Source organism: Cryptomeria japonica, chromosome 2 (genome assembly GCF_030272615.1).
Source record: "Cryptomeria japonica chromosome 2, Sugi_1.0, whole genome shotgun sequence".
Taxonomy (NCBI): Eukaryota; Viridiplantae; Streptophyta; class Pinopsida; order Cupressales; family Cupressaceae; genus Cryptomeria; species Cryptomeria japonica.
Genome location: NC_081406.1, coordinates 637,047,926 through 637,061,868, shown reverse-complemented (window position 1 = coordinate 637,061,868; position 13,943 = coordinate 637,047,926). Strand labels below are relative to the sequence as shown.

At 36.0% G+C, this 13,943-nt stretch overlaps 1 protein-coding gene across 1 annotated transcript; it reads right to left on the bottom strand.

Annotated features, from left to right (window-relative positions):
* Positions 1-7,779: 7,779 nt before the first annotated feature.
* On the bottom strand, positions 7,780-8,187 carry LOC131055587 (protein OXIDATIVE STRESS 3 LIKE 1). Its single transcript, XM_057990058.1, has one exon. It carries the CDS (start codon positions 8,185-8,187, stop codon positions 7,780-7,782), a length of 408 nt encoding a protein of 135 aa, XP_057846041.1.
* Between the last annotated feature and the right edge of the window lie 5,756 nt (positions 8,188-13,943).

The window sequence follows — 13,943 nt, the reverse complement described above, 5'->3', positions numbered from 1 at the left end:
CTCCCATTTACTACGTAAACAACGTGTAAAACACTCCTACGACTTGGCATGCAACACCACTCTGCAGTATTCGACAGATTCCATGCAACAATCAAGCTCCAACTGAAACGGTTGGAAGCTTTAAACAATAAGACTCGAACTTGCCACAAAACAAGGATGGTATTTAATCCATAAGACTGCGTGGAGAATACAGTTACAACCACATGACAATAGAAATAATGGAATAGTAAATAAGACCCAGAGGATAGCAGCAAACATAGCCAAGATTCGAATAAATAGACATATGCACACACTCATTCACTTCATTCTTTCTCACATGAGATTAGAAGAGCGATAATTTCTTGAAGGGAAGGTGAGAATAGTTGGAGAGGGGAGATGGAAGAGGAAAAAGGTGAGATGCAGCTAAGGATCAGAGATGGAATAAGGAAGAGAAAAGTAGTGAGATTTAGAAATGTTTACGATCGAGTCGTAAAACAGCTAAGGATCAGAGATGGAATAAGGAAGAGAAAAGTAGTGAGATTTAGAAATGTTTACGATCGAGTCGTAAAAGATCGACCATGATCATCTCAGATTTAGAGTCGAATTTCAAAGTAAAGTTTAGAAATAAAAGATAGAAAGGAATGATAGAGTTAATAGAAGAATCGATAGATGGAGAGCGTCAAAGAGGTTGTGTACCATCTTGAAAGAGAGAAAACAAATGTGAAGAGGGAAGCAAATCCATCACCTCAAGCCTACAAGAGCATAAGGAGGTAGGATCTACCTTAATTCTTTGGTCACTATGCAAGGATAGTAAGTGAGTCATGAAGTTATATAATGTTTATTAGAATGAAGTTTGATTGAGTCAAGCCATGATTAGAACAAAATTGTTTGAACTCACTTCTAAATAGTCTTATGGAGAAATTTATGATGAGGTATATATGATAAAATAACTAAGAACATGCATGGAAGATGTTAAAAAGTAGTAGGAATTGCATATAGATTGCTTTACATATTCTCTAAAGGATGATGTAGTTTTAGACCTATGTAATATACTAATGGAAGAGATAGAATCGTGAAAGGAATCATTGTTAATTGTTCAAAAATTACGTTCATGTAAATAGAGATACAATAGTGAAATAATTTCTCAAAGGTTGTAGATAAACTTAGTGAAACTCTCATAAATGAGATTATCCAATCTTCTAGAAATTAAGTAAGAGGCTAGAGAGAGAAACTTTGAGATTGAACCACGAAGAAGATGAAATAATAGGATAACGACTTATTAAATAATGAAGTTATTTTGATATCACAAGAAAAGACTTAGACTTTCAAATTTTGCAAAGAAAAATAATGATGGTTATCGAGTGTCTCATTTGAAAAGCCTTATGGATAGGTGTTTTATGAACTTGTATCATATTAGATTGTCATTATGGTAAAGTAGTGAAGTCAATGTGTTAAGTTTTAAATCATGAAAAGTCACATATTAGTATTTAAATTAAATATGATGTTTTGAGAAAAGAGGTAAATGAACCACAACACTTGGAAAGATAGAGAGAGAGTTTAGACGAGATAAACTTAGAATTCTAAACCATAAGAATGGAATGCATGTTAATGATTATGCTATTTAAACGTTTTAATAATTGAATAAAAGAATGTGTACTCATTCTATTCAATTTATATGTAAGGTACATACATATGTTACACCTTCTTAATATTTTAATCTTGTCTTTAAATTGCTTGAAATATAGAAGGGAAAGATTGTCTTCTTTTAGATGTATATTTGATTATCCGTAAAAGATTGTTTCCTATCAGATAGGATTGGTTGTAATAAAAGGTTTTTTTTTTTTCAATTTCTATTCAAACGAAAGATTGTCTTCTTAGCATAGTATTTTTATCTTACAAGAAATAGGAAGCTAGAATTAAAAGGCGAAAGATTGTCTTTTGAATGAATGTATGTGAACCAAGCTAGATAGGCTTATGGTTGTGGAAAGTTACCTTCCAGGACGGGTGCCGAATGTGGATTATAGAGAGTATAGTTGTTTTTCCAACTATCTATTTTTGTTGTGCATGGCATTATACTTGGCCGAGTTATCAAATTGAATTAACCATTGAAATAATGGAATTCTTTTATTTTATCCTCTCTACCATATCCTAGATTGATAATGAATGCTTGTTTCTTAATAGAATTAGAAAATTGAAAATGCATGTATCATCTAGGCATGCACCAAATTCCATCTTGCCTTTCGAATTCTTTTGCTAAGCAATTCGTGCAGGGTCGAGTATTCTTGATTGACCAAGAATTCCGGGGAAGCGTAAGCTTCAAGGTTGGCGACAGCTTGGGTTGCAGATCAATGGACGCATCTCATCCTTTACTTTGTATTATTTTGTTATTGAACTTACGACAACTTGAAATGCGTAAGTATTGTATGATCAAAATACTACCTTTATCGATTTATTGAATGAAGAATATTTATCTTTTATAGAAATTTCATGTGTATTACGATCTAAATGGAATGATCAAATGAAGCTATGGATGGAAAAATGGAATGAAACAGATTTATTAACTGATTTATGAGTTTATTTAAAAATAAAGAGTATTTCGGCTATTATTTGAAGTTAGCTCGATTTATGTCTTTACATTAATGCATTCTTCTCTGTGAGAGAGAAATTTGAGGTGCAAACCCTTGTTAATGCATTCTTCTCTTGCATTCTTCTCTGTGAGAGAGAAGTTTGAAGTGCAAACCTTTGTGAATGCATTCTTCCTGTGAGAAGGAAGTTTGAGGTGAAAGCCCTTGTTCCACCCTCTGGGAGTAGCCATGGTGGATGTCATGTTGAGAAACTCCATGACAACATCTTTATACTTGTGTTTTTCCACATGGGAGTAGTCATAGTGGACATCATGTTGAGAGACTCCATGATGACATCACATTGAGTGACTCCGTGATGGGCACTTGTACACATATTCTTTCACATGGGAGTAACCACGATGGACGTCTTTGATATCATTGAGAGATTATGTGATAAACTCTTTTCACCAATGGGTGTAGCCATTGTGAGTGTCATGTTGAGAGACTCCATGACATGAGTATCTAAGAAAAATATCTCCCTAGCTAAAGAGGGAGTGTTGGCCCATTATTAGTGGCGGGAGACTTAATTGTCTATGATCGCCAACTTAATTTATAGGCCGACTTAAGTAAGTCAACACTCTTCAAATTGAAGAGTCGCCCTCCTTATGAAGGAGGATGACTCATGTGAAGGGTCACAATACACATATAAGTGTTGAAGGTGTCTTCATTCTTGGAACGGTATCGTATACACACTCTCAGATCGCTCTCCTTCACTCAACATTATTACTTCAGTAGTTCAATACTTACATCAAGGTGTGATCGGATATATGCTACTCTTGACATGTGATACCTATGAAAACACAACACATGCCAATATATACATAAAATATAACTCAAAGTATAAGAAAAAAAAAAGACATTGAAATATGAGTATCAATCTTGTACCCTAAACCCTATATCAATACCCACAACCCACAACCCTAAACCTTATATCCTACACCCTATTCCCTATACCCTATACCCTATACAAGGGAGGGAGAGGTGGTGACCAAGAGAGGGGAGGAAGAGAGAAAATGAGAGAGAGCAAAGAGAAAGAGAGGGCTAAGGAGGGAGGGAGGGAGAGATAGATAGGGAGTGACTAAGAGACCTAAAGAGGGGAGAGGTAGAGAGGTGAGGAAGAGAGAGTTCACAAAGAGAAAAAGATAGGTAAGGAGGCAAGGAGAGAGGTGGAGAGGGAGGGAAAGAACTAGAGAGGGGAGAAATATAGAGGTGAGAGACCTAGGGGGAAGAGATAGAAATGAGAGAGAGGGTGGGAGGGAGAGGTAGTGATCGAGAGAATGGATAGGGCAGAGAAATAATAAGAGGGGGAGAGAAGAGAAGAAAATAAAAGGAGGGAGGTGGGGATAGAAATGGGAATAAAGAGGGAAGGTGAGGTACAGAGGGTGGAAGAGACCTAGAGAGAGAGAGAGAGAGAGAGAGAGAGAGAGAGAGTGTTTGGGAGATATAAAGAGAGTGAGATAGAGAGAGTGAGAGAATGTTGATAGGAATGTGTTACTCCAAGAGATTTGAAACCACTCTCAAACATCCTAGCAATATATACACGAAATATAACTTAAAACATATTGAAATGTGACTTATACTTGAATGTTATATTTCATGTATATATTCTTCTTGAGAGATAGAAACATTAAATCAGAGAAAGAGAGAATTGGACCAATGCAGACAATTTAGCGCTAGCATTCTGAAAATGCATTTTCTTTTGGCGCTCACCCAAATTGCACAAAAGGAAAATGCATTTATACTTGAATGTTTTTCATGTATATATTCTTCTTCAGAGATTAAGTTTGATTTGAAGACAAAGATGGGGAGTTAGAAACATTTAATCAAAGAGAGAGAGAGAGAGAGAGAGAGAGAGAGAGAGAGAATTGGACCAATGCAGACAATTTGGCGCTAACATTCTGAAAATGCATTTTCTTTTGGCGCTCACCCAAATTGCACAAAAGGAAAATGCATTTCCATTTGGTGAATGCCAAATGGTTTGAATTGGCTAAGTCACTCTGAACCAATTTGGCAAGCACCACATGCTTTGATGGGGGCCAAAAAAAGAAAGTGACATCTTCTTGGTCCCCCATCTTGGTGCACTTACCCCACCATTTGATTAGATTTAAGTGTTAGGTACTTAGATTTTGGGGCTTGGCTACATGGTTGGTTAGACAATGTTTTATTAGACCCTCCATTAGACTCCCCATTTATGATTACATCAATCTCTTGGCACCGCCCCACTTTAAACATAGTTATAACAAGATAATGTGCATACACTAGATTTAAATCATTCTATGCACTAGATTCAATTTCGTAATTTATCTATTATGAACTCTTTGTCTATTGAAAATCTTATTTTTCAACTGATTTATACATTCAATTTCGTAATTTATCTATTATGAACTGTTTGTCTATTGAAAATCTTATGAAAATCTTATTTTTCAACTGATTTATACATCTATTCCAAACATTTTCATCATCTAACTTATATAAATAAAATTATGGATTTATTGTTCCAATCCCAATTCGTTATTCTAAGATTCTATTATTGTTTAACTATTTGCTCAAGAATATTTATTTGAAATTTGTATATTTATTTATCTCCTAAAGAGAAAATTTATTTAATGTTTTATTCGATATTTGATTTTCTCAGTTTTAACTTGTGTCACTAAGACAGTCCAAATGTGTTGAGGTAGGTATATATGAAGACAAAGATGTGCAGTCAAATCTCAAAATTATATCTAAAGACAAAGCAATGCAGTCAAAACTCAAAATTTAAAACAAATTCAATAACATTAAATTGTACAATGATTCATATATAAAATTGAGTGACAGCAAATAGGTTTAACAAAGTTTGGTTAATTCAATGACGCCATCTTTGAAACCGAGAAACAAAAGCCATTGTAACGTAATTGTATACTTTAAAACTAATTCAATAGCCATATGACGTAATTCTATATTTTAGAACTAATTCATGGCCTTCTCTCCGAAGAAGAATTCATCGGATAAAGCAAATACAGAAACTAAGCTTGATCCCTCACAAATATCGACACAGAAAATAATTCCAAAACAATTTTGGAAATCATCTCCCATCTCACACATACCACACATCTTATAGGAATTGTATCTGAAGTATTATAAAAGCTTGCCATATTTAAGGATGATATTCAATAATGGAGTTCTATTCCAACATTCTAACACACTGAATTTTTAGGATGACATGACACTAAATGATCTATCATTATCATTGTGAAAGAGTAAACAATTCCTCAAAATTATTTGAATTTAGTTAAGATTGATGTTTAAGACGACACTCAATGATCTATTCTATGGAGTTCTGAATTTTTAGTATGACATTAAATGATTTATTATTGTGAAAGAGCAAACAATTCCTCAAAATTATTTGAATTTAATTAAGATTGATGTTTAAGACGATCTATTCTATCATAGTGTGAAAGAATGAATGATTCCCCATTGTGAAAGAACAAACAATTCTTCAAAATTATTTGAAAAGAATGAATGATTTCCCATTGTGAAAGAACAAACAATTCCTCAAAATTATTTGAATGTAGTTAAGATTGATGTTTAAGATGACACTCAATGATCTATTCTATCATTGTGTGAAAGAACGAATGATTCCCCAAAACTGTCTAAATTTAAGTTGAGAATGATGTTTAGGATGAGACCCATGATCTATCATTGTAAAAGAGCAAATGAGATGTTTAAGACGACACTCAATGATCTATTCTATGGAGTTCTGAATTTTTAGTATGACACTAAATGATCTATCATTGTGAAAGAGCAAACAATTCCTCAAAATTATTTGAATTTAATTAAGATTGATGTTTAAGACGATCTATTCTATCATTGTGTGAAAGAAGAATGAATGATTTCCCATTGTGAAAGAACAAACAATTCCTCAAAATTATTTGAATTTAATTAAGATTGATGTTTAAGATGACACTCAATGATCTATTCTATCATTGTGTGAAAGAACGAATGATTCCCCAAAACTGTCTAAATTTAAGTTGAGATTGATGTTTAGGATGAGACCCATGATCTATCATTGTAAAAGAGCAAATGATAATCATTGAGTGTGATCCTAAACAGAGGAAACAATTCAGAAGAAACGATTCCTGATCCTAAAGAGCAAATGATAATCATTGAGTGTGATCCTAAACAGAGGAAACAATTCAGAAGAAACGATTCCTGATCCTAAACAGAGGAAACGATTCAGAGGAGATTCTTTGAATTTAGTTAAGATTGATGTTTAAGATGACACTCAATGATCATTGTGAAAGAATAAATGATTCACCAAAACTCTCTAAATTTTAAGTTGAGATTGATGTTTAGGATGAGACCCATGATCTATCATTGTAAAATAGAAAAGAGAAAATAGAAAATGATTGTAAAAGAGTGTGATCCTAAACATCTATATTAATGAAATGAGGAAATGTAAATTAGATCTATATTAATGAAATGAGGAAATGTAAATTAGATCTATATATATTAATGAAATGAGGAAATGTAAATTAGATCTATATTATGAGTGTGATCCTAATGAAATGGGGAAATGTAAATTAGATCGATATTATAAGATGTCTAAGGAATCAAATTATTCAGTGAAATCACCCATCTCATCCATATGGGCAATTATTTTTGGGCACAGTCCATAACACCATGATGACCAAAATACACAAAAGAATATTATATTTGACTTCTTAAAAAACCAAAATACACAAAAGAATATTATATTTGACTTCTTAAAAAACCAAAATACACAAAAGATTAGTCTCTGTATATCATAACCAAAATACACAAAAGATTAGTCTCTTATGATATACAGGATAAAAGTCTCATCAATTACTAGACAAAGCCATATTTGCAAGTGAAATTTACCTTATAAGGCCCTTTTTCATTACAGCTCATGTTAAAGAGCTAACAATGTGTATAATGTACATGGAGGCATTAGTCTTTGGTTATTTGGTAAGTAGTTGCTTACACAATTAAGAGTTAGCAGAGCTATTTTTCTACATTAGTCCTATCAATTTACTTATCACTGCCAATCCATTTGGCATATGATTCTGCTTGTCATTATGTATGTTTTCTCTCCATCCTAGCCGCTGGCTATTATGAAGGAAGCATATTGTCCTGTACAGATAAAGTTACTGTTAAAGTTACTGTTGATGTTACCTCAAATCTTTGCAAAATCGAGCTGACTGCCAATGCCTTGTAAATCTGTTAAAGAGAATGATCTTATGGAAAATGAGGCTGGTGGAGCACCAGTACTGTGGAACTTCGCACGGGGAGGCAATGGAGGAAGAGGGGGAAGCCTTAACTCATTTTCATAGCCTTCCATATTACTCATAGAGACAGCAAGGGCCAACGTGCTTTTGCTAGAACGAATTGCCTTCTTGGATATTCCAGTTGGAGAAAAACGATTTCTATCCCAGTTATTCCCAGACACTAACAAATTCCTTCGCCTCTTATTGTAAGGATTATCTGGTTTGGAAAGATCTTTGATGGAAATTGCATCGGACAGACTTGAAAAGGACCTTGATTTTCCTGTGAAGAACTTTGAAATACCTCTTCTGCACGCCATTAAAAGAAAAACTCTCCTTTGTCAAAATTTGAAAAAAATATTGAAATAAAGAATGATTGGAACAGGTCCAAAAAAACATCTGTTTTAATATCACAACAGTGCTGTTAAATCCTTATCACAATCGTTGTTGTTTACTTATGGGCTTTAAAATTGAAATCTTACACTCTGCCTCAACCAAACCAACCAATTTACTTCTGTGATATTATTATAGTGTATCAGGGTATCTCCTTCACAGGTGAAACATTTAGTATGTTGTACCCTATTTTGTTAACAATGACAAGTTCCTGATTGTACTGCATCCATCTTCCTCTTCTACACATTCAGCCCTAATATTTTCTTGACCACAATTAACTATGAAACTCATTCCATCAGAAAATTACCAAACGACAACTTATCCTGCTTTTAATAATGAAAACTTATCCTGCTTTTAATAATGACAGCTTATCCGCAACATAGTCAAATTACAAAGTAAAACTGCTCTGCTATCTGGCGAAAATGCGAATTCATCACGCAGCGAACTTGTCAAGGTTTTCGGGGGGGGGTGCAGACAGGTGTTTGCCACATGCCCGAGATGCCCGAGGAGCATCTCTGTCTTCAGTCCGCCATGTAAGAAAATCCCTGCTAGAAACATAACGTTGTCAAACGAAAGGAGGGATTCGGTTTTTAGAGAGGGCGATTTTGGGATAAATGATGAAATTAGGGCAAAAAATGCCGAAGCCCTGTCGCTACCCTCCGACGGAAATTGGCAAGTGTTTCGTTCGAAAAAAATTATGAAAAAGATGGGCAATCATAGAGACACATCTTTAAATATTGATAGGCTCAAACACACAGCCTCAAAGCAATCTCCGGCAACTGGGGCTAATTTGGTGCCGCTCGGGAAAGTTAGAATTTTTGAGCCGAAACCTAATATTAGGCAGAGGCGTATATGCAATATCCCGGCTTATCTGATGGAACCCCAATTCAGTTTATATAGCAAATGTGGGGTTTTTGTAAAATGGACTGGATCTGGTGAAGATACAAAAAGGATTGTCGATTGGTGGTTGGCCCTATATCCGGGACAGGTAAGTATTACTATCCTGGAAAATAATTTTCTTGCAATTTTGTGTGATAATCAAAATACAAGGAATGACATTATGCATGGTAAGGTTAAATTGTATAGAGGTTATGGTTTTTTTCGATGTGAATGGATGCCGAATTTTGACCCACATTCACAGAATTTAAACAAATATCCAAGATGGATTAATCTGGGCTCATTACCAATTGAATATTTGGATTTTAAAATTTTGGAATACTTAGGGGAACAGTTTGGGTCCTTTTTGGGCTGTGAAGGATTAGAAAGAATGGTTTTAAACAAGAACACCAAAATCTTAGTTGAATTTGACAGTAATTCTCGGGTCTTGGAACCCACCAAGCTAGTAACAAACAGGGGGGAGTGGAACATTCATCCCACCTTCTATGATGGGGTCATAAATGAAACTGATATATGGCTGAAATCAAGCCCGGTACTGGTAAATAGTATCAATCAAAAGGAAAACCCTCTTTCAGATCAGAATGAAAAAATCACATTAAATTCTATCCATGAAAATGCTAACTGCCCTCCTGTGACTAACACAGATGTAAATAAACACAATAATCTCAGTAATATTAATGATCTCGATAAGATAATAGATGAGGCAAATTCCATAAAAGAAGAAGCCTTAGTGGAGATGTCAAAAAGAATCTCCGATTCGGTGGATTCATTGAAATCGCCTTCTGAAACAAAATCAGTCGAAAACTTGGGGCAAGATAATGAGGCAGATCAAGAAGAAATGTCTTCTAGAATGACTGCTGTTCTAGAGGTATTCAATAATAATGTAGTTGAAAATCTTTCCCCGGAAGAGGAAGATGAGAAGAGGTTTCTAATTCAGGAGCTTCTAGCCTCTATGGATGAGGAAGAAAATAATGAGAATAGGGTAGGAGATATTACCCCTCTCCCTGTCAATGACTACACAGCAGCTCAGTCCCAGCTGGGAGAGGATGACGGAGAAGGAGTGATAGTTCCCCAGCAAACCTTAGGAATAACAAACATATATGACGGGAAAAACTTTCCTGACTGCGCTAGAGAAGCTAAAAGTAGAGGCAGAAAATCTTTGAGCGAATTAAGGTTGCAGGATGGAAATGCAAAAGACCAAGGCAAATTAACTGCCTTCTTTGATGCTGGGAAGGGGAAGGGCCTTCCCACGGTCCAATGAAAATCTCTTCGTGGAATGTTAGGGGCATGAATGCCCCTAACAAACAGCGTCTAATTAGACGCAACATCATAGAATGGAAACATGACATCGTTCTTCTTCAAGAAACTAAATTAGCCCAGGTAGAAGCTGAGGCTTTTAAAAGGAAATTAGGTCTTCTTAGCTGTGAATTTGTGGAAGCCAGGGGTGCCTCTGGTGGATTAGGTATCATTTGGAATCCGCGTAGTATATTATTTTGCCCAATAGCAGGAAACAGAAACTGGCTATTGGGAAAGGTAATAAGCAAACTCAGCAAGCTCTCATTTACCCTAATAAACATCTATGGCCCGATTCCAGATGCTGGGAAACGCAAAGTTTGGTCGGAAATCTCGTTTATGATGGGGCTAGATCCCTCTTCCCCTGTTATTCTAGGAGGGGACTTCAACGCTATCCTAAATTTATCAGAAAAAAAGGGTGGTATTCGCAGGGAACCGCAGTCCTTAAAAGACTTTAGAGAGTGGGTAGCTCATAACAATCTGATTGATATAGAAACCAGTAATGGAGTGTATACCTGGTACAATAGAAGATCAGGCTTTACACAAATCGCTGAGAGATTAGATAGATTTCTTTTTAGAGGGAATCTGAGCGATCTAGCGGTTAACCTCTCAGCTTCGTTACTCCCATCTTCAGGATCTGATCACTATCCTGTCATCCTCAATATTGAGGGAGAGGCTACACCGAGGTGCTGCCCCTTTAAGTTTGAAAAAATGTGGATGCAAAATCCGGATTTCTATGATCTCGTAGCCAGGTGGTGGTCTGAGGTTAATTTTCAGGGATCAAAAATGTTTTGCCTCGTAAATAAACTAAAACATCTTAAAAGCAAGTTACTGAAATGGAATAATGAAGTCTTCGGTAACATTTTTGAAACCAAAATTTCATTAGAAAAAGAAATCGCAGACCTAAATGAAAAAGTGTTTAGACTAGGAATGGATCAGGATAGCTTCCTCAAAGAAAAGGAGCTCCTCGGGAAATATGAGGAAACGTTAACAAAAGAAGAAATTTTTTGGAAACAGAAATCTAGAGAGAATTGGCTTCAAAATGGGGATAGGAATACTAAGTTCTTCCACAACAGTACAAAAAACAGGAGGAACACCAATAGTATTCACAAGATCATGAGTAATAATGGTATACTTCTGGAAGATCAAAAGGACATAACTACAGAAGCGGTGAACCATTTCAAAACCCTATTCAGTTCGGAATCTTCCCCTAAAGACGCCAATTTAACTTTGCTTAGGAATATTCCTAAGATCGTAACTGAAAACCAAAACAAAGCGCTTAGCAACAAATTTTCAGAATCAGAAGTAAAATTAGCATTGGGGCAACTTAACCTTGATAAAGCACCCGGCCCCGATGGTTTTCCAGCTTGCTTTTTTCAAAAATGCTGGCACATTATTGGTAAGGAGGTGGTGGAAGCATTGGAAGCTGTTAGAAACTCTGGAAGTATTTTAAGGGAGATCAACAATACTTTCATTACTTTGATTCCTAAGAAGGAGGAATCAAGAAACTTTGATGACTTCCGACCTATTTCCTTATGTAACACAATCTACAAGCTTTTTACAAAAATTTTAGCGAATAGATTGAAGGGCATTCTCCCTTGCATAATTTCAGAGGAACAAACCGGATTCGTTCCAGGTAGATCTATCTTTGATGGCATTATTGTTGCTCAAGAAGTCATGCACTCGTTACAACAAAATCGTTTAGCTGCTATGATGATCAAATTAGACATCAAGAAGGCATATGATAAAGTCGATTGGAGATTTTTGTGTAAATGTTTAGAATCCTTTGGTTTTTCTAAACAATGGATCAATTTAATATTCGAATGCATCTCATCTCCCAGGGTGTCATTACTTATTAATGGTTCCCCTGCAGGCTTCTTCCAGATATCTAGAGGGATTAGACAAGGAGATCCTTTATCCCCCTTCTTATTTATCATAATGGCAGAGGGCCTTGGGAGAATCATTTCTTGTGCTCGTATGAATCAGATTATTAAAGGTATTAAAATCACTAATGGAATGGAGGCCATTACTCACCAACAGTTTGCTGATGACACAATGCTGATGGGATGTGCGAATAGGACGGAAGCCATGACTTTCAAAAGGATTCTTGACATTTATGCATTAGCTTCTGGTCAGGAAGTGAACAAGAATAAATCGGAAATCTTCTTCTTCAATACTTCGCAAAACATAGAGACAGATATGTGTAATATTTTTGGGTTTGATAGAGGGAAACTTCCTTGTAAATATTTAGGGATACCGATGGATAAGGGAAACAATATTATTTCATTATGGAGAGGTATCCTTGATAAGATGGATCTCAGGTTGAATTCTTGGAAGAACAAATGCCTCTCTTCGGCTGGGAGGATTACATTACTTAAAGCTGTTTTGGCGGCTATTCCGATATATCAAATGTCCTGCCAGCAATTACCTAAAGGAGCTCGGCTAGAAATGGTAAAAAAGATGAGGAAGTTCTTTTGGAATATGGATTCAGACAAAAAGAAATTCGCATTAATTTCTTGGGATAAAATTAGCCAACCTATCAGTTTAGGGGGAGTTGGCATCAAAGATTTGGGGGTACAAAACATGGCTCTGGGGGCAAAGTTAGTCTGGAAAATGTACTCATAACCAAATCTTAAATGGGTAAGGATCCTCAAAGCTAAATATCTTACTAACTCCAACCCTGATAGCATATTGAGGACGGAAATATTACCCAAGGGATCCAAAGTTTGGAATTTTATGATAGAATGTAGAAAGGTGATCAGGGATTATCTAACTTGGGATATTGTGGAAGGATCTGAGGCACTGTTCTGGGAAGACTCTTGGGGGGGCTATCCAGCCTTAGACAAAATAGGTATAAGCGAAGAAGGTATAGAACATTGCAAATCTATCAGGGGTAGGTTTGTTAAGGATTATATCAAGCTTATCTCCAATGATCCCGCTTTGGGTTGGGAATGGAAACCCCTTGATGAGATGAACTTGTCAAATGCAGACAAGGAGATCCTCTGGAATAATTTGAGGCATAGGCATTTATCATTACATAGTGGGAAAGACAGGATAATATGGGCGGGTAGCTCTTCAGGCATTTACAAAGCCAAAGAAGGATACTCACTTTTAAAACTCAGTCGAGCTGCAACCAATCCTAATATACCGATTAGCCTATGCTGGAATAACGTTGGTCTTCCCAAAGCTGGTATCTTCTCATGGGCAGCTTTCCAAAAAAGAATTCTTACCTCAGACTGGTTCTCAAAATTAGGATTCCTGGGACCATCGAGATGTCCTCTATGCGAATCAGAGGAAGAAAATGCGGATCACCTGCTTCTCAATTGCAGTTTTAGTCAGAGATGTTGGGATTGGCTTTGCTCAAGCCTTGGATGGCTGACGCCGAGACCTAGGGACATTTCAGAATGGCTGATTAGCTGGCAACCTCCTCACACAAAGGATATATATCACTTAGTGTGGTCAATTTCCCCGGCAATCCTCTTATGGGAAATAT